The sequence below is a fragment of the Camelina sativa genome, chromosome 9 (assembly GCF_000633955.1).
Source record: "Camelina sativa cultivar DH55 chromosome 9, Cs, whole genome shotgun sequence".
Lineage (NCBI taxonomy): Eukaryota > Viridiplantae > Streptophyta > Magnoliopsida > Brassicales > Brassicaceae > Camelina > Camelina sativa.
This window is the reverse complement of record NC_025693.1, coordinates 5,258,339-5,282,661: the sequence shown is the minus strand read 5'-3', so window position 1 is coordinate 5,282,661 and position 24,323 is coordinate 5,258,339. Positions and strand designations below refer to the sequence as shown.

At 36.9% G+C, this 24,323-nt stretch overlaps 4 protein-coding genes and 2 pseudogenes across 4 annotated transcripts in view; 2 read left to right on the top strand and 4 right to left on the bottom strand.

Annotated features, from left to right (window-relative positions):
* The window catches only part of LOC104710545 (cytochrome c1 1, heme protein, mitochondrial), a 3,509-nt gene extending 2,730 nt beyond the window's left edge, over positions 1-779 (top strand). Inside the window, exon 8 of the mRNA XM_010427165.2 lies at positions 330-779. Coding sequence (XP_010425467.1) covers positions 330-446 — 117 coding nt within the window. The 3' untranslated portion in view covers positions 447-779. The remainder of the gene's footprint in view (positions 1-329) is intronic.
* LOC104710544 lies at positions 905-2,761 on the bottom strand. The gene is made up of 2 exons (XM_010427162.2): positions 2,661-2,761; positions 905-2,464 (listed from the first exon to the last, which is right to left on the bottom strand). The coding sequence occupies exon 2, from the start codon at positions 2,371-2,373 to the stop codon at positions 1,141-1,143; it is 1,233 nt and encodes a 410-aa protein (XP_010425464.1). The 5' UTR covers positions 2,374-2,464; positions 2,661-2,761; the 3' UTR covers positions 905-1,140.
* On the bottom strand, positions 5,463-6,840 carry LOC104710543. The gene has a single exon (XM_010427161.1). It carries the CDS (start codon positions 6,621-6,623, stop codon positions 5,613-5,615), a length of 1,011 nt encoding a protein of 336 aa, XP_010425463.1. The 5' UTR covers positions 6,624-6,840; the 3' UTR covers positions 5,463-5,612.
* LOC104710542 lies at positions 9,092-11,623 on the bottom strand (annotated as a pseudogene).
* Positions 11,809-14,076, top strand: LOC104710540 (kelch repeat-containing protein At3g27220-like). Its single transcript, XM_010427158.2, has 7 exons — positions 11,809-12,118; positions 12,309-12,494; positions 12,594-12,823; positions 12,918-13,085; positions 13,161-13,266; positions 13,442-13,648; positions 13,728-14,076. The coding sequence occupies exons 1-7, from the start codon at positions 11,921-11,923 to the stop codon at positions 13,890-13,892; spliced, it is 1,260 nt and encodes a 419-aa protein (XP_010425460.1). The 5' UTR covers positions 11,809-11,920; the 3' UTR covers positions 13,893-14,076.
* Positions 14,349-15,459, bottom strand: LOC104715032 (annotated as a pseudogene).

Genomic DNA, 24,323 nt, shown 5'->3' with positions numbered 1-24,323 from the left:
ATTAAAAAACATGAATGTTTAGGCCTTATGGGTCTATCCTTTCTCAGTGTCATGATTTGCTTTTTGATTTACGGTGCAGATGGGTAAAGATATTGTATCATTCTTGGCCTGGGCAGCTGAACCAGAAATGGAAGAGAGGAAATTGGTAGGTTTATCTTTCTCTGTTCTCTGGTGAACATTGCATTTTCTCCCTTAGACTTTGCAGTTAATGTGACACAGTTTCTATCAAAGTTACTAGTTTTGGTTAATGACCGAACTAGGGGACTTGAGAGAACTAATTGTTGTAGCAAGTGTACATGACGCATAAATGTTGGTTGCACTATTTTCAGATGGGTTTCAAATGGATATTCCTACTCTCCCTCGCTCTGCTCCAAGCTGCGTACTATAGGCGACTGAAATGGTCGGTTCTCAAGTCCCGCAAGCTGGTTCTCGACGTGGTTAACTAAAGCGCCGCTGAAAAGCTTTTGCATTGGCCACACACAGTCGTATTTTTCAACAGTGGATGTTAAAATAGAGAAGAGCCTTTCTCTGGGTAATAACGTGTCTCCATTTTTATGTGTCATAAAAATCTTGATGAGACCAGTTCTCTCACCTGTAAGGTGAAAAGACCTCATCGTTCTTCTTTTTTCCTTCGATTATTTACTAGAGAGTTTTATTTATGAGGATAATCACGAAAACTTGTTCTTTTTCGCCTCATAATAATCACACATGATTTTGAGATTATATCATTTGTTATGTTTTTTTTTCTCGTCTCAATAAAGAAGAATTTTGTACTCTGATTTTGTTGTCTATATTGGGCAGTTCTTTGCATTCTTTGATGCCAAGAGTAGTATACTTAGTTAAAAAGGAAAATTATTACAGTAAAACAACAAGAAATAATTGTCGAATGCGACATAGTCTACTCTTTTTTATTTGTATGCTATAAATTTATATGGATAAAGTCGCATAAAAATAGTAATAATAAACAGAATTACAACATATTCATTACACTGAAAAACTTATACAAATGATATTCTCCAATTCCCCTTGTAAATATTGCTTATTCATCTCTCTTGAATAAAATATTACCTAATGAACTCCAATTTATATAACCTATGATCCAATGTAACAAGAGTCTTACTCTCACCATTGCCTATCCGATCAAGCTCTCACAGGCTTTTGTAATACAGCTGAGAGATAAACCTGTGCATCAGCCTTCTCTCCAATACCCCATTTAAGCTTCTTATCCCCAAACCTCTCGATCAAACGTGTAAGATCTTTCTTCTTCTCATCGTTAGCCCAGTAGAAGTTATCCAACCAGAACAACCCACCAGGTTTCAAAACCCGATCAAGATCGAACATCAAGAACTCAAGCTTCTCGGTTTTACCCTCAACATCTAATCCGCTAGAAGCATGGATGAGATCGAACACATTGTCAAGGAAAGGGAATCTATGGTCTAAACTCAAGAACAAGGGAAAAAGCCCTCTCGCGGCTATGAACTCATTAAACGGAGCACCGTTGTTCAACGTGTTAGTGATCACAGTCACGTTCTTCTCAGCCATTCTCGCTGCGAAAGTCCCTGATCCACCACTAACATCAAACCCGATTCGAACTTTCCCACTTCCTAAACTCAACACATCATCAATCAAGAAATCGTTCTTCCCCTTAACCTTCACAAACCTATCTTTCTCATTACCTAAATCAAAGCAACCAACACATTCCCGGCTAAGTTTCTTACCTTTCAAGCAATCAAAACTCTTGCAACCAAGTCCACTCCAGTTAACACTCTTGTTACTAACAGATCTCCACAACGAATCAGGAAACCTACTCAGATCTTGCTTCTGCACCGTTTTCGCTAAACACCTCCTCCGCGGCAACGGCTCACACGCACGAAGAATCAACTTCTGGCCAAGGCTCCAATCATCAGGACATCTATCAAACACTTTGTATGACATATACTGAGAAAGCAAATCCGCAGATTTCTCGCAAGAGTGTCCAACGGAGGACACCATTTCAGTGATCCCTGTACGCGAATCTTTCCCCAAAGGAAGCTGATGACGCTGGAGGAACAATTTGAGCTCGGGTACGATGTTTGGTCGAGAGAGATCAATGGATTCGTATCCAAGCATCTGTTTCTCCATCTGAGCAAGCTTGCGCTGAGACGAATCGATCTCTCGGAGGATCAAAGAGAGATGGTGAGAGACGAGTGAGATGTTGTTGGAGTGGTGGACGAGTGGCGAGTTAGCTTGGGAATGAGAGGAGAAAGCGTATAAGGCGAAGAGATTCGTGGTGACGACGGAGAAGAGCATGAGGAGGTTCACGGCGGAGGAACAAACCGTTGTTCGTCGGAATCTGGCTGTTCCATCGCCGATCTTTAAAGACACAGATCCCATTTTTTTAGAGTCTCTTCGTCGGTGAGAGGATGAGTTTAAGAGAAGAGCTCAAGTTAAAGTCTCACTATAGCTTGAATCTTCATTGTTGAATCTGCACAGAGAAATTTTCAAAAAAGTTTCACATTTCTTGCTTCGATTACTCCGATTTGAATCATTCAGATCTACCGGAAAATTCAACAGGAAAAATTGCGAAAGTATATGAACAAAATCAAGATTGATGAATGAACGAACTGTGAAGAAGCTTACTAAAAGAGAAGATTGAGAAAGAGAGAGCGAGAGAGCATTACCGTGATTTCAGCACTGGACAGTGAAATGAACCGCCGACATGACTAGTCGTACAGTCAACACGTGAGTGACAACAATTTAACTTCTTTTGTGGGCTTTTATTGCGTTTGGGTTTTGTTGTAATCTAGGCCATGTGATACAAGCAGCACATAGTGAGACTTTAGAGGTCATATGATTTTTTCGTTTTTAATGTTAAAAACAAAAAAAAAAAAAACACTTACGGTAAGATCCCCAAAATTGGAATTATGCAATTTAGGAGTTGAATTATGCAATCTGTTACATATTTAGAATTTAGAGGTCATATGATTTTTCTAAACAAGTTATCACTTTGAACTGATGTAGTCAACATATTGACATCAGGGAGCAGTAATTTTTTTAATATGTACAAAAACCAGGGAGCAGTATGTCTCTTCAATATAATTATTCATATAACCAAACTTAATTAAAAGATTTTAAAATTAATTATAAAATTAGAAATATCCATGTAATATTCTAAAGATAAAATATTTATATAAAGTTGTTTGAATTTGAATACATGAATATATGTACTTTTCTACTCCATATATACCCTTTAATGTGTTCAATTATTTTGTCTTGAAAGTTATAATGCTATTATGTGTAATATTCACTTTAATAAAGATCAGTTTACAAAATGTACTTAAAAATGCTAATATAGATTGACAAAATGTTTGGAAAAAATAAAATGACAAAAAAAAGCAAACAATAAGGAAAATTTAAGAAAGAACTAAGAATAAAGTAAGCAAAACATAACATTTGGTGACGACATTTAATAAATAACTTATATTATCTAAATAACATAACACAAAATAATAATAAATAACTTATAATTCTACAGGAAATGCATCCGGGAGTGGCTTGAGAATCATCACATACCTCTCATTATCATGCATAGGTTGATGCGCGCAAAGGTGGACGGACCTGAACTTCTAAATCACAATTGCATAAGGATGGCTGTACACATTGAAGCCCAGATAATGGGGGAGCTCCCAACGATAGGCGAAGCGCTAGGAGATTTCCTCGTGCCTGCAGACTTGCCCAATGTTGCGCCAAAGGGGAATCCCGATGCGGTCAAGTATCTTCTGTCGCCCGCAGAAGTAAAGAAAGACAGGGACGAATGTAGCATATGCCTCATCATCCTCACCCACGGGTTTCAAAAGGATGATGAATGCGCACGGCTACCGCTATGCGATCACGTCTTTCATAGGAAGTGTATCGAGGTCAGTGGCAGATCCAACAATAAATTTTACCCGGGATAATAACATTGAGTCTTAAACAAAAATTAAAAATAATTTAATAAAAATATATTAAATAAATTTGTAATAAATATTTTATTAAAATGAGTTCCCCGCGATATCGCGGGGGCTCAATACCTAGTATTGATAATAATAGTTCATAGGTTTTATGAGCTGTGATGAGAAAGCTAACACTAAGAGCATAACCATTGGTAATACTCTCAAATTGGGGTCTCAAATAACATTTTAATATTAAAAAAATATTTAACATAAAATTTATTTGTTTTAAAAAAATTAACCAATCAAAAGATGACTTTCAATGAAAAAGAGGTTAGAGAGTGTCTGGGCAGAGACCCTGAATCTCTCTCTCTTCTCAACTTTTAATTATTTTTTGTTTTTTATTGTCTTGACACCCATCAAAAGATGACCATTGAGAATGCTCTAATAATGGTGTTCCAATGCATTATAAATTTATAATACAAGAAAAGATACAAAATTGATTTTAGTCTATAATTTTATTACAATAATAAAATAAAATATAACCAAAAACAAATAAAAACCAAAAACCTAAAAACAAAATATTACCAATGAAAATTGTCAATATTAATAATTATTTTTAATTACAAACACCATACAAAAATCCTCCCAAAGTAGTACATGATAACGACATAATACGATGTACATTGACGCGACTACTAGATACGATGATCATAGGCAAAAGGTTTGGAAGCTTAAGGATTTGTTGAAATGGGAGTTGTCATGGGATATCAATTTAGCATATATTGAGTTTGGTATTACCTCTAGTCCACTAGCGATGCATCCCTTTGATACCGATATTCTTTATTTGATGAGCCTTGAGAAAAAGTGTATGATGTCCATTAATTTGCAGACGCAAACGTCTATGATGCATAAAGATTCAGAAAATTACAGTGGCGATAATTGCATTATATATTTAAATGTCCCATTGTAACGGCTCGTACTGGTATATGTTTGTTTCGGCAGTGCCCTCACTTTGGATGGATGATGTCCCTTGTAGTCACTGTGGACGACCCTAAAATTTTATTAAAAATGAACTATAATGTAGCAAATTCTGTCTTCCATTTTTCCTTTTCTTTTTTTATATAATTCGAAGACGGCCTTCGCTTTTGGTTTGGTACTCATACCAAATTTTGGATACCCCTATATGCTGCTTTGTTCTATTTTTTAAATTTTTTTTTTTTTCAAAACCTATTCAAAAACATTAGCTCAAGTATGCAGCTATATATTTACACTTTTATTATTTGACATGTTAACAAGAGTCCCAATTCGATTCTTGTACAGAGAGACCACATATAAATTCATATACAGGAGTGCGTGTAGTAATGTCGTTTATTTCGTCGCTTAAGCGGTTTAAAAGGACGTCGTACGTTTATTTAAAGGCATTCAACGTAGCTCTATTTTATAAAATCGGCTACATATTTGAGCTCAAGTTTTCACGGATGTTTATATGTGTGATTAGCGTTATTGTATGTTTTACCAAATCACAACCACAAACCACGAGAAAAGGAAATAGAGACTTAAGAAACTATATAGTTCCAATACATGAAAAAAAAAAGCACACAGACTCATGAATCATGACAATCAGTTTGATGATGTTTAACGATAAAAATGATTGTGCACGGAATCTGAAATATGCGTTTAGATCATCATGAAATCCAGAAATTACCACCTTCGAAGCAAGTGGTTTAGTAAGTATGGGAAGAGAAGCTTGATAACGCAAATCACTTCATCCTGCTTCTTCTTTTTGGTAAGCCTATACTCTTCCATAACCCAAGTCACCTCCACATCTTGTCCTTGAAGAACATATCTTCGTTGTACCGTCTCAATAAACTTAAAGACTCTCTTGATACCAAGAACTTTCCCTTCCTTCGACTTAACCACCTTATCACGGCCCATGATCCTCCAGCAACCGCCATCGCATCCATCGGTTTTACCACAAGTCTTTGTTCGTTTCACGAAGAAGAAACGTCTTTTTTTAAGATCCTCATAGCTCTGATCAAGACTCACATGCATCGATGGCTCCACACAGTACACGTCGTTGGAGCTAGACCAAATGTTTCCTTCTTTATCGATGAGCATCTGCAGATAAGATAGATCCTCTGGTGAAGAATAGGGTAAACCGATTCCATAATCTGAGAACGAGATCCTTGCATGAAGAGGAAGCGATTGTGATGTGAAGAGATACGAAAAATGCTTGGCTAGCAAGAAAGTAATCTTGGTTTCGAACATAAGCCTAATCTTGCAAATCACAGCTGCTTCATCATCTCGCTTCCCTCTATTCACAAGCCTATACTCTTCCATTACCCAAGTTCTCTTGTATTCCCTTAGTTTCCTCTTCTCGCAGAACTTGAGAATCCTCTTGAACCCTAGAAACTTCCCGGTCTTCTCTGATCGTATCAGTTTATCACGACCCATGATTCTCCAGCAGCCAGATTCGCATCCATCGGTTTTACCACAAGCCTCTGTTCGAGATTTAACGAACGCAAAGATAGGGTTTTTAGAATCGAACACCTCCCTCGGATTCTTGTTGAACACGTCTACGTCTTGGACGAAGTTGTTTGGCTTGGCATTTCCGTTCTTTATCAACATCGACTCCAGATGATATGAGATTAACTCATCATCGTCTTCATCATGCACATATAACACATCGTTATCTATCTCCATCTCCATCATGCTTTCTTTGTTGTTTCTTGGGTATGAGGCGAAGTAGAAAAAGAAGAAGACGAAGAGAGAACGATACAAACTACTTTTATACCGTTAACATCATATTGACTGATTTGCCCTTGTTTATTCCGCAACTACTTTGTTCTTCCATTAATACGTAACGTTGCTCTTTAATGGGCTATTTTTACATTGGGCTTAGTTTTAATCCAAACCCATATGACCAAACAAACCGGAAAAGAAAACCACCGGCGCACATGATTTCCCGGCGGTAATCAGAGTTCTCGTCACCGTCGTGAGAAAAACATCTCTATATTGGATCATTGGATGAGAGGTCTCTTTCACGGGCACTATGTAAACACGAATGGCGAGTAAACATGATCATCTCCATCACCATCACCAATCTTCAAGGAGATTGATATTTGTATATATTGATACTCACCCATCCTCAAATGCTCACGAGACGCGAGTTTTGCTTCCTCTTTAACCTCTAATTTATGATTTCCACTAATTAAAATTGACAAGCACCACCAGTGTCAAAGCTGGGGAAGGCAAGCTAAATTAGATTTACTTGTGTTGTAAGTAACTTGAACAACGTGGAGACAATTGGTATTCTTAAAACTTGTAAACTGATATATATATAAGGTAGAAATCATTCAGTCTATTGTCAATTGAGAGTGAGATAGAAGTTCCCAGTTCTTAACATGTCTTCGGGGCTAAGGAGATCGAAAGATTGAAGAACCATTTCATTAAATAGAATAACGGGTGACATCTCATTCTCGATTGACATTTTTTTTTTTATTAAATCATTTTATAAATTTTCATAAACATACAATATACAGTAGGATTTTAAACTATTCTATGTTAAAGAATTTGATGAGCATTCCCGTAGTATTGGTTAATTGTGGCAACTTTTTTTTTGGGCAATTGTCATAAATACCACTAAAATAGGTTTTTATTCCAAAAATATCACAATTTAGTTTTTTTTCCAAAACTACCACTAAAATGTATTTTTTTCCAAAAATACCACATAATTGAACTAAAGTTTTAATACTAAAAACTAATTCCTAAATTATAAATACTAAACCCTACCCCTAAAAACTAAACCCTAAAACTAAATTTGTCAACCTAAACATAAAAAAAAAAAATTCTACATTCTTAAAATTCAATTTTTTGTGTTAGTGGTAATTTTGGAAAAAAACTTTTGTGGTATTTTTGGAAAAAAAAAAACTAAAATGTGGTATTTTTGGAAAAAAAAAACTTTTTTAGTGGCATTTAAAGGAATTTTTTTTTTTTTTTTAAATGAATGTAAAAATTTACAATTATGTGTTACTTTGAGTTTGAGAAATTGTTCTGAGACAATGATTATTAAAGTCTTCTCCTTAGTCACTAGATGTTGTATACTCCAAGTCCAACCATCGAAGCAGTGCCTCTTCGTACACTTTGTTCCTGTGTTGATTGCGATATTCTTTTCAATCCCATATTGTTTGTTTGTCTGCGATTTTCAAGAGTTTTCTCTTGCATTGTTAGAATAATATCATCAAGAGCACAAATTGACAACAGGGGACAAGTAACTACGTACAAGAAATCACTGAAGGTTGTAAATTTGCAATCATTCTTCTGACTCTGAAAAGTGTCTTGTTCCAGTGATCATCTTGACCACCACCAAAAATTGTCTTTGTCATACCAGAAATTTGACAAATGAACCAAGGAAGTGTTCTCGCTTAGTACAATTGTTTTTTTTTTCTAACACCATTGAAACTAGTTTGGAAAATAGCATTGTTGTAATTGCAAACAATTGAATTAGTGAAAGCCAAAATAATATTGGAGATTCAGATTCCCAACATTGTTCAAAAGGTCCCTTTTGCTTAATTTAGCTAATTGATCATCTCTTCGATTTCACATTTTCAGAGAAGGGGATATTGATGAATTGTGTGTTTTAGGGTTTATCAGCTATGCTTCCTTTCTACGTTTCAATTGATTGTGTTTTTAGGGTTTAGCTCTTCTGAGTTCTTATTCCTGGCGCTAGAGAAAACGATGAAAACTTCATTCTTAGATTTCATCAACAATCCAATGGTACAAAAGATTCCAACGTGGAGACAAAAATATGAAATATATAGAAACCATGGCCACGTCCCACATCGGTAGTCTTAGAACTTGTAAACGGATATATATATGGTAGAAATCGTTCAGTAGATTGTCAATTGGCACTGAGATAGTGGATGTTCCCACTTCTAAAAAAAGTCTATGGGGCTAATGAGATTGAAAGATTGAAGAACCATTCTGTGGTAACACTACCCATTGTCCATTGACATTTTAGTTTTTTTTTAATATTATTCTATAAACTTTTCATAAACAAATATAGGATGGGGGACACTACTCATTGGCCATTGGCATTTTAGTTTTAAAAAAAAAATCATTCTATAAATTTTACATAAACAAATATAGGATTTTAACTTTTCTTTATTAAAAGACTTTGAAAGACAGGCCAAAATAAAATAACACGTGAAGGTGATATATATACATAATCAAAAAGTACATTTTCAAGCATTCATGAATCAACCTGATGATGCTTAAATATAGATAATATTAAGCTTTTCCGAGGAACTCCTAGTATTTCAAATCACCAGGAGAGAGTGGTGCAAAATAAGCTCCAAGAGAATAAAGGTTTTTGTCAGAAGATCCATGAAACCCAATGATCTTTTTGCCTTTGACTTCAAGTTTAAACGTAGTACCAAGGTTATATCCCATGAGTGCAGAAGTCCTGATATTGGTTTTGATCACAAATCCTTGTATTGCACCCTCGTCCAAGAAACATGTAACCGATACGATACGTTCATGACATGTATGGTTTAGATCAAACTGCAAAATGTATACATCCACATGGAAAAATCAATTCATACTGAGTCGATAACATTAACCAAGCCTAAACCAATTCTAACCAGAAACTAAATACATCGAAATTAAAGGGTATTCATACACATTGAACGTAAAGATTAAATTACGATTCAAGTTAGAATAATATGGATGTTTAAAGATATAAGTTAGATAATAATTTATAAACCAACGAAAAAAATAATAAAAAAATTCGAATCGATCAAACCGACCATATTGGTTGGCTATGCAATCTAACAAACTCAGAAATAGTAGCAAAATAATATCAAGCACACTTTTCATGAATGGACCAAGAAATTATAGAGAGTTTGAAAGCGTACCCACTCGGTGAAATTTTGACCCGAGTCACCATGGATTGGCCCATGTTTAGGTTGTCCATTCTTGACATAATCGAACTTGATAGACTACCTCCAACACCCTCTCGTATATAGATCTGTGACACACCTTCATAGTCGGCTCCATCATCCCATTCCTTGCCTCCATTTCCACCTTTCGCTTCCATCTTTTGTGCCATTGGGAATCGATTTAAATCTGATAATATGATACATAAAATTTGGAAGTGTTAATATGACTATAGTAAGATATGCATCACTTAACTCCACGTTCCGTTTCTTTGGCTCCGTGTGATTCACGGAATAGAGCATGCCAAAAAGAATAGTTGGTATGTTATATCTGCTCTGTTTCTTACGATGTAACCATTCAGAACCTTTAATTTATAATTCAAGATTAAAAACAAAACAAAAAACAAAAAAAAGTGAGAAGTGTATCGATAATCACATCAGTCAAACAGTGGTTGTACCTGATGGACCTCCAGAATATATATTAGATTCAGGATGCTGCATTGTCCGTAGATTCAGAAAAGTGTTGAATTCATCCATGTTCAAGCATGAGAGAGACTGACTGGTAGTTGCCGTATGAGAAACATTAACTCTTTCCTGAATATTGATTGATTTTCCCAAACTAACTGGTCGTGTTCCATGTCTTCCTCGACCTTTGGGTGGCTTGTTCTTTTGTCGTTCATGCCACGACTCTGGATAGCCATGAAGTGCATAACATTCCTCAGCCTGATGTCTTCTACGCCCACAATGAGAACAAGAAATGTCTTTCCTTCTAGGTTGAACATGTTGCACTTGCTCGGGTTCAAGCTCGGGCTTAATTTCCTTCGACTTAGCAGCCTGAACACGTTGCTGCATGGGCTCAAGCTTACCTTCCTTCAACTTAGCAGCCTGAAAACGTTGCTCCTCTGTTATAACAAGGGAGTAAACTTTGTTTAAATCTGGTAGAGGATCTTGGCTAATGATACTGAAGCGAACAGAGCTAAAACCAGAGCTATGAAGTCCCATTAGAAACTGATGAACTCGTTCATCTTCCCTTTCCTTTTCAATATATTTTGCGGCATGGCACGAACAATCCGGAGTAGCTTTGTAGCTTTCGAGCTCTTCCCATAACTTGGAGAGTCGGCCAAAATAATCTTTAACACTTTGGCCTTCTTGTTTACAAGAACATATCATAGCCTTTAGCTCATGGACACGAACACCATTGGAAACAGAAAATCTACGTCGTAGGCTCTCCCATAGTTTGCAAGAATCATTAGTAAAAGCAACCGTGGAACGAACGTTGGGATCGATAGCTTTGAGGATCCACCCCACGATTATAGAGTTTGTTGCAATCCACAAAGTTAGGTCCGAATCGGTCAACGGTTTAGGAATTGAACCATCGATGAACCCAATCTTTTGTTTTGCTTTGAGAAAACTCCGGATATTAAGGGACCATTCCGCATAGTTGTCTTCTCGAAGTAGAACCGTGGGGATTAAGGGACCTGGAATATCAGAGAGCTTAAAGTAGCTTGAAGAAGTAGAAGCTCTGCTTGTACCATCATCATCATCAGGAGGAGAAATGGCTGGGTCGCTCATAGTTGCTAACAAATTCAAGTGTGTTTGAATGTTTTCCTATAATCAATCGTTGTATACGAGTACAAATTATGAATGTAAACCAAACGGAAACTAACCTTCAGGCCAAGGATCAATGTAGAGTCTGCTAGACAAAGCAAAGGAAAGACAGATATAGATCTGAGCTCTATTTACAGATGACTAAAGCAGTATTAAATGATCTTTATTGATAACTTAAAACAATCTTTCGTAATCGCTAAAGATTGATCCACTTCGATGCACATTTAAATGATTCTCTCTCATGGGCTTTTGTTTAACATTGGGCTTAGTTTAAATCCAGCCCATATGATTAAACAAACCCTTCTCGTTCGTTAAGAAGGTTTTCAGAATTGTAAACAAGGAGCGGAGTGAAAACCACCGGCGCACATGTTTTTCCGGCGGTAATCAGAGATTTCTTCACCTACGTGAGAAAAAACATCTCTATATGGACGAGATGTCTCTTTCACGAGCTCTGCGTAAACACAAATGGCGAACAAACATGATCATCATAACCAATCTTCAAGGAGATTGATACTTGTATTGTATTTCACCAGTGTTGTTGGGATTGGATTCGTTGCAGCTTTCCTTTTTCTGTCTTCTTCTTCTTCTTCTTCAAATCTCTCCTTCACCGCCGTTTCTTCAATCTTGGTTCCCGTTAACCGGCCGGAGATTCAGATTCCCAAGGTCCCTTTTGCTTAATCTTTTCAATTGATGGGTTTTAGCTATTCTTAGGTTTGAGGAACGATGAATTTATTATCTTTAAGATTGATGAATTGTGTGTGTTTTAGGGTTTATCAGCGATTCTTCCTTTCTACGTTTCAATTGATTGTGTTTTTAGGGTTTAGCTCTTCTGAGTTTTTTTCTTCACTTGCAGAGAAGCAAACAAACGAATGATACAAAAGATCATGTCCGATTATTATCTGCAACATTCGCCGATATACCGGCGCCGGAGTTACATTGGGAGCAAATGCAATCTGCTCCAGTTCCACGTCTTGATGGATACTCTGTTCAAATCCAAAACCTTTTGTATGTTTTCTCTGGTTACGGCAGTCTAGACTACGTAAGGAGCTTGTTTATTTTTATACTCAAATTGAAAAGTTCTTTGAAGAAATGTGTTGTGAACAGATTTTGAATGATCACTTGATTTGTTTTGCCTCAGGTTCATTCTCATGTGGATGTGTTCAATTTCACAGACAATAAGTGGTGCGCCAGATTCGACACTCCTAAAGAGATGGCGAATTCGCACCTCGGGATTGTCACGGATGGACGGTATGTGTATGTAGTTTCAGGGCAGCTTGGTCCTCAGTGCAGAGGACCTACTTCTCGTTCTTTTGTCTTAGACTCAGTTACAAAGACTTGGCTTGAGTTCCCTTCACTACCAGCTCCAAGGTAAAGACTTTAGATCAGAAGATGTACTTTTTGTTTGTTTCTGTATAGTCAAGTTCGATCATCGAGCTCTGTTTTGTTGTTTTGTTGGATTCAGGTATGCCCCTGCAACTCAGATATGGAGAGGGAGGCTTCATGTGATCGGTGGAAGCAAAGAGAATCGCAATGCTGTTGCTTTTGACCATTGGAGCATAGCTGTAAAAGATGGAAAAGCCCTTGGCGAATGGCGGGAAGAGGTTCCAATCCCTCGAGGTGGACCGCACAGGTTTTAGTCACTGCCTGGTTTTGCCTTTGGTTTTGAGTCCCTTAGGTTGCTAATATCGCGGTTTACGCTGTGTAGGGCTTGTGTAGTTGCTAACGATAAACTGCTTGTCATCGGTGGCCAAGAAGGTGACTTCATGGCCAAACCTAACTCAACCATCTTCAAGTGCTCACGTAGACGCGAGGTTTACCTTCCTCTTTAATCTCTTGTTTTTGTGTTTCCACTTATTCAATCTCGACTTTAACTGATAAGGATTGACTGTTGAGCATTTAAAAACTAAACCAGATTTTTTTACTTTAGTCAAAACTGAAAGAACCATAGGCACGCTTCTAGTTTCTAATGTTTTGGTCGCGTTTCAGATCTTTAATGGTGAGGTGTACATGATGGACGAGGAAACGAAGTGGAAAATGATGCCACCAATGCCAAAGAACAATTCCCACATTGAATCTGCATGGATCATTGTCAATAACTCAATCGTTATCGTTGGTGGTACCACAGATTGGCATCCAGTGACGAAAAGGCTTGTTCTTGTTGGAGAGATTTTCCGGTTCCAGTTAGATACTTTGGTCAGTGATACTATATCATCATCTCAATCGTTAGCTCTGTTCTTTTCTTTTCTTAACTGAATATGAAATATATTTGCAGACTTGGTCTGTGATTGGACGGTTACCATTCCGTGTCAAAACAGCCATGGCCGGATTCTGGAACGGTTATCTGTACTTCACATCAGGGCAGCGAGATAGAGGACCGGATAATCCACAGCCTGGAAAAGTTATTGGAGAAATGTGGAGAACCAAGTTGAAGTTTTAATTGACTCTACTTTTTTTTTTAATAGAAGAATCATTGTTTTTTAGACAGAAGACAAACGTGTCCTAGTCTACTGACAACTAAATTATGATTGATAACTGTAAAAACTGTTCAGAATATTATACAAGTACCATCAATGTCAAAGCTGGGAAAGACAAACTAAATTAGATTTACTTGTGTTGTGTAACTTGTAATGAACAACGTGGAGACAAAAAGATGAAATAGTAACCAAATCCCACATCGGTTGTTACATAGGTGAATGTGACTCTACCCCTTGCCCATTGACATTTTACAAAACTACATAAATTCGATAACACTATAATTCAACATTCTATTACTTCACTCTCGTTCAATACTATTTTTAAAAAACCATTCTAGAAATTTTCATTAACATATGTATAGAGGATTTTAAGAACTATTCTATACTAAAGGACTTGATGAGCCTTCTTGTAGTATCGGTTAATCCTGTGAAATTTCTTTGAGTCCTGAGACGTCTGGTGGAGGCTGAGGGTAGAATTTGTAAAACTTGATGCTTTGAAAGGTTTGCCCTATCATCTTGGCTCATACCTTATATTGCTTGCATTCGAGCAGCTGTTGCATCTTGCCTTGGTATTTTGGCTTCTCGAACCTGCTCTTTGACAAATTCTTTGAATTCATCCTTTTGTTCCGCAGATACTTCGTCAGCTTCAATCAGGTTATCAACAAATTCCTCAAGTCTGTCAAACCTCCAGTCGAATTCACATACAACTAGCGTCTCAGATGGGAACCGTAATTGCACCTCACACTAGTCACTACTCCGTTCGTGTTCACCTTCCCTGAATGGGTCATAGAAATAAGAAAGGCAGTATTTGAACTTTCAAAACACGCTCGTCCTTGAGATGTCTTAGAGCACTTCTCCTCTGAGTACAGACCAGGATAAAGATTTGAGACTTTAACCTATCAACTTGTCTTGATCTTTCTTCAAAGGGAACGTAAGGAACCCAGTCCATCTTCATCTGCTTCATTGGCATGATGTCTTCCACTGCACTCTGAATCGATGCGACTGCTATCTTATCTGAAGGACAGCCTTGTTTACGTCTTTGTAGAGACAAACTGAGGTTCTGCATTGACGAAAACATAAACGTTATTCGTCCTTCCTCCAATGCTTCTTCAAGATGTTTGAAATCCCAATTGTGTTCATAAATTGCATCTAACAGTTTCCTGGAAAGGCTGCTTTCCACAAATCTTGCAGGTTACGTTTCTCCTCAAAGTAGTCAGGCTCTTCCTGTGGTTTGGTCGCTTGAGCTTTCTTAGCTCTCGGAGCCTGTTTCTTCTCATCTTTATTCTCAACCTCCTTCTTCGTTATCCTCTTTGGTTTACCCCCACGTTCCTTCTTATCCTCATTCATTCCCTCGGCCGTGTCGTTCTCCTGCCCCTGATGCTGAGAAGGAGAAGCATCTTCCTTAGTTGAGAAATCAGATTTCAGTGGTTCTTCCTCTTTCTTTTTCTCTCCGTCTTCTTCATCTACCTTCTGATGGGGTCGAAGTGGAGGGAAGATCTCCTGCGTCGATGCCTCTAAAGACTCAGCCATCACTTCATCGTTCTAAATCTCCGCAACAGCATTTTATAAGTGACCTGCTTCCGAGTTCCGAAACTAACCGTTTTCTTTGCTCTTTTCCTCATTACACCAAAACGAGAGTAGAGGTGAGTCGTCAAAGAAGGAACACCGAAAGCAAAGAGATTTAGAGTTGAAAAGACCTAAGATATTATCCAAAGAAGTAGTATCTTACAAGCCAAGGAATCAAATTTTTTTTTTATAAGAGAGCACCAGGGAAAACAGAGAAATTGGAAACGGACGCATCGACAATTATTTTTGAGAAGAGAAGCTATAGATGTTGAGACTTGGTTTTTGTCTCTTTCCCGGTCAGTTTCCAGCGATGGAACCATTTTCCGGTTTGACATCGGATTAGAATAGTAAACAAGTAAGTCAAAGTAGGTTTACGGTTGACTCGGTTTAATTTAATTAGATTATAAAAATAATTTTGATTACCGGTTTGGTTAAGTTGAATTTCTATTTCCATTAATTTTTTTACCAGATTTAGTTTTGTTCATTTTAATTTAAAATTAATTATGATAGTGTGATAATTTAAGCTAATAAATGCCTTTAGTTATTATGGCCTAACGTGACATGAATCTTCTTCTCAGATGGTAGAAAGTAGAAACTAGAAAGATGTACAGTACGCGTTTTTAATGGGCCATATTGGGCCTATCTTTAAACTCTTATCTATTAGGCTTAACATAAACCGCCTACAGCAGAAGATGCAGGAGCGTCCGATTAGAGTATCTAACGGATCAACGGTCGATACAGTATTAATAATATTAAAACGCGTTTACTGTCAAGACTCAAGACGCAACAGATTAATATTTTCACAATTCCTCAGAACCAAAAAAAAAAAAAAAAAAATTTTCTCTCAAATTTTCTCTCTTTTTCGTCGGGAAGAATCCACTCGATTAATCGAAGATCTGTTACAATAATTTGTAGATTAGTAAGTTTCTTTAGATTTCTATAGGATCGCGAGTTTGGTTTTAGGATTTATAGATTGGTGTAATCGATCTTGATCTGGTTGTACTGATCTTATATTGGCGTGAATCTGGTACAATCGTCTGCGTTTTGATGGTGATTTTGGTTAGATTTCTCACTAATCTTTCGCGATCTNTTTTTTTTTTTTTTTTTTTTTTTTTTTCTGATATCGAAGAATTCTAATAGTTCGTATATACTTTTTCTTGTTTAGGGTTTCGAAGAAGCATGTCTCCGCTTGAAATCCATCATCGAGGTACTACTTGATTTGGCCTGAATCTGCTACCATGATCGTCTGGGTTTTAATGATAATTTTGGTTAGATTCCTTCCTTATCTTTCGTGATCTGTTTTTTTTTTGGATTTCAAGTTTCTAATAGTCGCAATTTTGTTGTTTTAGTTTCTTTTAGGGTTCCGAAGAAGCTTGTCTCCTCTCAGCTTGAGACATGTGGTCGAGGTATGTATATCGCTTGTCTTCCTGATTTTAATTTTGGTTTTGTTTTTCAGTTTTTGAGGATTGAAATCGAACAAGAGAACAAACCTTTACGATCGATCAGTTCTCTCGTCTATGATTTTGTTTTGCAATTGATGACATCAGTCTTGGTATTTTATATATCCAAGTCATCTGTTTTTCAAAGCCTTTTTTGAAATTGTTCTACGGAACTTTGTTTTTGGATGGTTTTTGTTTTGTTTTTTTTTTAAAACCCAAAGAGATTCATGGGCAGACACTAATCTAATGGTGCTCTGTCTGATTCTTTTTGGGGACATTGTCCCGAACGAAATCGGATATATTGGATGGGTAGTGCATGCATGTTGGGAGGGAAGGCTTAAGAAGTCTGTAAGACAGAGACTGGATAAAGGGGAAAAAAGAAAAAAAGAAGAGTTCATAATTTGACTCTCCCCGACTTAAAGACATAGAAAGAAGTCACAGACTTTGGGTTGGATGGTAAAAACGACCAACCCTTTGTTTGATGGGGGAATGACCAACGGCTTAAGAAGTCTAATAAGACAGAGATTGATAAAGGGGGAAAAAAGAAAAGAAAGAGTTCACAATTTGACTACCCCTGACTGAAGACATAGAAAGAAGTCACAGACTTTGGGTTGGATGGTAAAAACGACCAACCTTTTGTTTGATGGAATCAGACCACCGGCTTAAAATATGAGGCATAAAGACAACATTACTTGACAAAGAAATAAGACATAGAAAGAAACTAATAGACCAACGGCTTAAAGAAGAGCAGATACCACCGGCTTAAAGATAAGACAAAGATCTTTGACAAAGACAATGGAGTGATTAAGACTTGTTGGATGGTAAAAACGACCAACACTTGAGTAAAGACTTGTTGGATGGTACAAACGACCAGCACATTAAGAGAAAGAGATTAAGGTAAAAGGCTGAACCTAATACTAATAGACCAACGGCTTAAAGAAGTTATAAGACTATGGAGCGGTTACCAACGGCTTAAAAAAAGATAAAGACAAAGATATTTGACAAAGAATTGTTGGATGGTATAAACGACCAGCTCCTTAAGAGAAAGAGGTTAAGTTAAAGGCTAAAACTAATAGACCAATGGCTAAAAGAAGTCTTCAGAAAAAAAAAGCTGAGCCTAAAACATAGAGAGAAAAGACGATCGATAGCTTCCAAAAATGAGGTAAGTATCAACCATTTCCATTAAATGAAGACTAACCAATTTTAATTTCTGCAGGTTAAGGAGATTCCAAGTGTAGCAGACTTCTTGGACAGGTATATGCTTTCAAACTTGTTTGTAATTATGATACAATTTTGATTTGTTCAGCTATATGCTTATCTCTGTTTTGGTGCTTGGACGTATCATAGGTTCTCTCTTTTAGTCGCCTGTGTTATGCTTCAACGTTTAAACCCTTGGTGATTATTCTACTGGTGTGAATCACATTTTAAATGTCTGCATCATTTGTGTTTTTTTCTGTTGTCTACGATAAAAGGTAGATTTTATTTTAGAACATTACATTGTGTTTGTGTATAAAATACTTATTATCTCGTTTTTGTGCTTCTATGTAGCATAAGGTTTCTTATTCTATGAAATGTATGTTTTGCGCTATTCTCTAAACCCTTGTTGATTGATATCTTGGTATTCTGCATCATTAACTGATACTTACAGTGTTAAGTTCTACATATTGTAAATGTTGCTTGAGTTTTTACTATATAAAATGATTGAAATATTTCTTTTATGGTATTAGAGTTTAATCTTAGTCTTATTGAGTTGCTGGAGCTAAAATTTATTGAATTACTAGAATGTGAAATGGATCTTTGTTGATTTTCCTACCATGCTTTTTGTTTTAGTACACTTTTCTGTGACTGATGTCAAAAACAGAATTTAGTACGCTAATTGTGTTCTATGTCTAATATTTTGTATCGGTTCAAGGAACCGTAGTTTGCGATATTGGTTGTTAGACTTGAAAGTTCTTCAAAGACACACATATATATATTATATGTTCCAAGTCGAGTTTTTAGTTTTTCATACGGCAAAGTAGCGCAATGAGTTAGTATTATAGAACATTGTATAAGACTATAAAAGTCATTTTATGTACGTTTCTAACTATAAAAGTCATGTTATGTACGTTTCTAAGAAACGAAGCTACTATCAATGTGTATGTTCTTGTCTATTTCACTTTTTAATTCCATCTGTAATCTCTTAAGAAAGGAATATTTTATTGTTTGTTTGTTTGAGATAGACTCTTCGATTTTCAATTTTGGTTTTGTCAACTACCAGTGTCCTCTGTAATTGTTCTTGCTTTATGTTACATTATAAGATGTCTGGTGATCATAGTTCTTGCATTTTGGTTTGTTGTCAGATTGTCTTTGGATGATGCATTTGTGACTTTTGCGTTTTGATTCTCAGAATATTTACTGTGGTAGATTGACTTAACTTTATACTAATTATATCTGCTTTTGTGCATATATGTATCATAAGATCTCTTGCTTGTATATATATTTGCGTCACGCTCTAAACTCTTGTTGATTGGCTCAAACATACAAAATGATACACAGATATTGTCTTACATTCTACAAGTATACTCATTGCCTTAATTTGTTTACATTGATTGTAAATATCTGTGTTATGGCACTAGTGTCTATTCTTTAGGCACTTAATCTTACCACTTGATGGAGCTTTGAGCTCCATTGAATCACTAGTGTATCCGTTTAGAAAGTGCAACGAATCTTAGCTTAATTTCTCTGTTAGTTATGTTTTTGTTTAATAATACAGTTCTGTAATTGACATACAGTTTTATCATCCCCACTATAGGCATGTGGCATAATGAGTCTCTGCTCTTTGTGGTCTACTAAATGTGTTATGCTTTATTAATCACTTCTCTGTTTCTTACTATTCTATTTTTAGAACATTGTAAGAGTTTGTTAGATTATTTCTGTTTTGTTTGTAACTATGATACAATTTTGATTTGTTCAGCTATATGCTTAGCTCTCTGTTTTGGTGCTTGTAAGTATCATAGGTTCTCTCTTTTAGTCGCATGTGATTATTCTACTGGTGTCAGTGACATTTTAAATGTCTGCATCATATGAGTATAATGGTAGTATTTTCTGTTGTCTACTATAAAAGGTAGGTTTTATTTTGGAATATTACATTGTGTATAAAATACTTAAATCTCTGTTTTGGTGCTTCTATGTAATATAAAGTTTCTCATTCTATGAAGTGTATGCATCTCGTAGTAGTTTTCGTGAACCTCAAATGTATATGTTTTGCGTTATCCTTTAAACCCTTGTTGATTGATATCTCGGTATTCTGCATCATTAACTGATGATTACAGTGTTAAATTCTACAGATTTTAAATGTTACCTGAGTATTTACTATATAAACTGATTGAAATATCTCTCTTATGGTACTAGTCCAAGAGTCTAATCTTTGTCTTATTGAGTTGTTGGAGCTTGAAATCTATTGAATTACTAGAATGTGAAATAGATCTTTCTTAATTTTCCTATCATGTTTTCTCTTTTACTGATGTCAAAAACAGAATTTAGTACACTTTTATCAGGTTTCCTATCAGATTTTGAGTTGATGTCAAAATCTTTCCTATCATGTTTTTTCTCCCACATATAGTTGGCATGTGAAAGAACTGCTATGATATTCTCTGCTCTTTAGGTTGACTAAATATGTTCTATGTCTAATATTTTGTTTCGGTTTGCTATATCAGTTGTTAGACTTGAAAGTTCTTCTAGTACACATATATAATATATACATGTTCAAAGTCGAGTTTTTTTGTTTGTCATCGGCAAAGTAGAAGAACTTCGTTTCGGTGTGCAATGTGTTAGTAACATGTTCAAAGTAAGAGTCATGTTCAAAGTAAGAGTCATGTTCTGTTACGTTTATATGAAACGCCGCTACTGTAAATGTGCATATATATCTTGTCTATTTCATTTTTTTCAATTCTTTTTGTTTGTTTGACATAGGTACTTTGAATTTCAATTTTGGGTTTGTCAATTACCATTGTCCTTTGTAATTTTTCTCCTTTTCCTTGCATTTTGGTTTGTTGTCAAATTGTCTTTGGATGATACTTTCGTGACTTTTACTTGTTGGTTCTCTGAATATTTACTGTGGTAAATTGACTTAAGTTTTTTTGGAAATATTTATTCTTGTATGTTTATCCTAAACTATACCCCAAGTAAGAATCCATAATCAATGTCGTATGGTTAGTATGAATATTCCAAACATATGAAATGATATTTTTTAATACTTATTATCTTTCCTTTGGTGCATGCATGTAGCATAAGATCTCTTGCTTTATGAACGTATTTTGTCTTTGCGTCATGCTCTAAATTCTTGGTGATTGGCTCAAACATACAAAATAACATTCTTGAAGTGTGCATCAAAGACTGATGATTATTGTTCTGGCATTCTACCAACCATACTCATTGCCTTGATTTTTTTACAATACAAATTGTAAATATTTGTGTTATGGCACTAGTGTCTATCTTTAGTCACTTAATCTTACAACTTGATGGAGCTTAGAACTCCATTGAATCACTAGTGTATCCAATTAGAAAGTGCAACGAATCTTAATTTGATTTCTCTGTTACTTATTTTTTTTGTTTAATAATATAATTTTGTAATTGACATACAGTTTTATCATCCCCACTATATGCATGTGACATAATGAGTCTCTGCTCTTTGTATCTACTAAATGTATTTATGCTTTATTAATCGCTTCCCTGTTTCTTACTATTCTAGAACATTAAGAGTTTGTTAGATTAATTCTTAACATGTGATTAATAAAATATGTCTGGTAAACATAGTTCTTAACATTTTGGTTGGTTGTCTAAATTTTCTTTTGATCATTCTTTTCTTTGGATGACACCATCTTGAATGCTGCTTCATTGTTTTTGCATAGTTAAGAGTGGTAAAGACTTTCTAAGGAATATTTATTCTTCTGTGTTTATCCTAAATTATACTAGTTTAAGGGTCCATGAATGTGTATGATTTGGTTATGCGTATGGAGGATAAGACATGACTTGAATCGTGTTTTTAAAGAATAATACTTTTTCATGATCGAGCCCATAACTTGAATACTATTAAACAAACTAAACCAAATCAAATTACGTTCTCAAATATAAATAGAGAGGTGTATTCGTATTAGGAGATTGACTAGGAGTGGTGGGAAATACCTTGTTTTGAAAAGTTTCATCTTCTATTAAAAGTCGGACCAAAACATGATGAGAACCAAGAGAAAAGTGGTGAAAGTCACAACATTTTTCTCTCCCAGGCACGAGCCCCGAGGAATCCCAAAACAGAATGAGTTTTTCAAAAAACCGGATTTCACCAACTTCTTTATACCATTAGAGGAAATAACCGCTAGTCCTCCACATGACCTCCCCGTTATCTAACGGTCCGTTCATGAATTCCGGCAAGCTTTTCCTCTCTGGTACCCCTCTCCACCGTCCTTTCTTCGTCCGTGCTTGACTAGTCGAGTTTTAGCGGTGCAGAAGAAGTTTCTCTTCCCCCTCTGGTACGTTGTTAGTCTACTTTCACCCTATTAACCTTTTCAAACTGTTAAACCTTTGATACTTGTTGAACCTGCAAACTCCGAGTTCGAAGATATACCTGTATCACAACCAACCTTTGCTCAAAACCCTTGTAAACCGTCTTGATACCATGGAAAAACGAATCCTTTACCATCTCAAAGGAAAAGAACTAGCCTCTGGGTTTTCCCCTCCTCCACGAAGAAGAATTAGAGCCCCCGAACTGGATACCTCTGCACTAATCGAGGAAAATTCACTTACCCTACTGGGCCGCCTTATGAACCCATTGGTGCAACGTCTCTGGTCCCTATTTTCGTTTCTAGCAAACCGTTGGACGCTGAAAGGGAAAGCAGTGGGATCAGATCTGGGCCGAGGAGTTTTCCAGTTCAGATTTGACTACGAAGAAGATATGCAAAAAGTGTTGGACAACAGGCCTTACCATTTTGACCAGTGGATGGTCATCCTATAGAAATGGGAACCGGTAATATCTGATAGCTTCCCCTCCAAGATCCCGTTCTGGGTTGAACTATAGGGGCTTCCAAAACATTATTGGCAACCAGCTATGCTACAAACCATAGGGGAGGAGCTAGGAGAGATAGAGAACACAGAAATTACCAACTCGACTGCCAAGATTCGCGTCCAGGTGGATGGTCTCCAACCTTTGTTAAAAGAAACCATTGTCGAGTTTGCTGATGGAAGTGAAGTCCTTGTTGTCCTTGACTACAAGAATCTGAAAAATCATTGCTCTCATTGCCAGCGGCTGACTCACGACGTTAAGAACTGCCCAGGTATAGCTGTAGAGAAAGAATCCCCTGCAACAAATAAATCTGTCAGTCTATCAGAACCTCAAGGAATCCGCATGAACTACTACACACCAGAAAATAACTTTCGACCCCCAAAGGAGGTCTCTGGTCAGTCGATATCAAGGAACTATCCTTCTGTCGGTCCTACAAACCAAGGCTCTCGCCTACAACCCGCTGCTAGTAAGTCATATGGTTACTCAAGTCAAAATGACCGTTCCAGGATCCCTAGAAGTCAAAGACGGAACTCTGATAGGGAACATTACCCGCAAAGAAGCTACCACAGCAGAGAGTCTATCCGACATCACCCTTATTCAAGAGAGGCTAGAAGACCATCAGCCAGTAACACACAATGGCGAGAAAAAGGAGAGGCTTTGGCGAGGGCATCACCAGAGAAATCTGACTCCTCTAGACCACGTCGCCCCCCTCTGGAGCGAGAATCTGAGGAACTAGAACCCACCACCTCACCTTCCCGTATTCATCTTCCACGGAATGATAGTTCAGGTGGTCTGGCCTCAAAGACCCCACTCCCCTCGCCCCCATCTATCCCTTCAAAGGACCAAGTGCTGAACGACTTGAAAGAGGTCACAGTACAATATATTTCTTGTGCGGATCCCACTGAGAGTGCAGCCAGACGACAACGTGTCATTCAAGGCGAGGCTAGAAACTTAACGAATGAAACAGCGGATCAGATTATTTCTGCAGCAGCCAGCTTAAGCTCTGAACAACCTCAAGTACTTCCTGGAGACTGTAGACCACCCGGAATGCTGGATGCCTCTCCCCCTGACCTTGGAACCCAACATGGAAGACAATCACAAATCTTAAGTCAGACCTCGAAAAGAGGGAGAGGAAGACCCCCCACTATCTAAGAGTGTAACTAAATCTACTGTCAAGCTTACTGGAGCCAAAAGCCAGAAACGCAACCTGCTGCAAGAGTCACCAAAGAAACATCTTACTTCAAAGGCATCTAAGAAGCAGGGCTCTGGCTCAAGCTCTTCAAGAGGTCCAACTTCGGGACAGAGAATCCAAGATCAACACCATCCCGCTAGTACCTCAGCCCCCCCCCCCC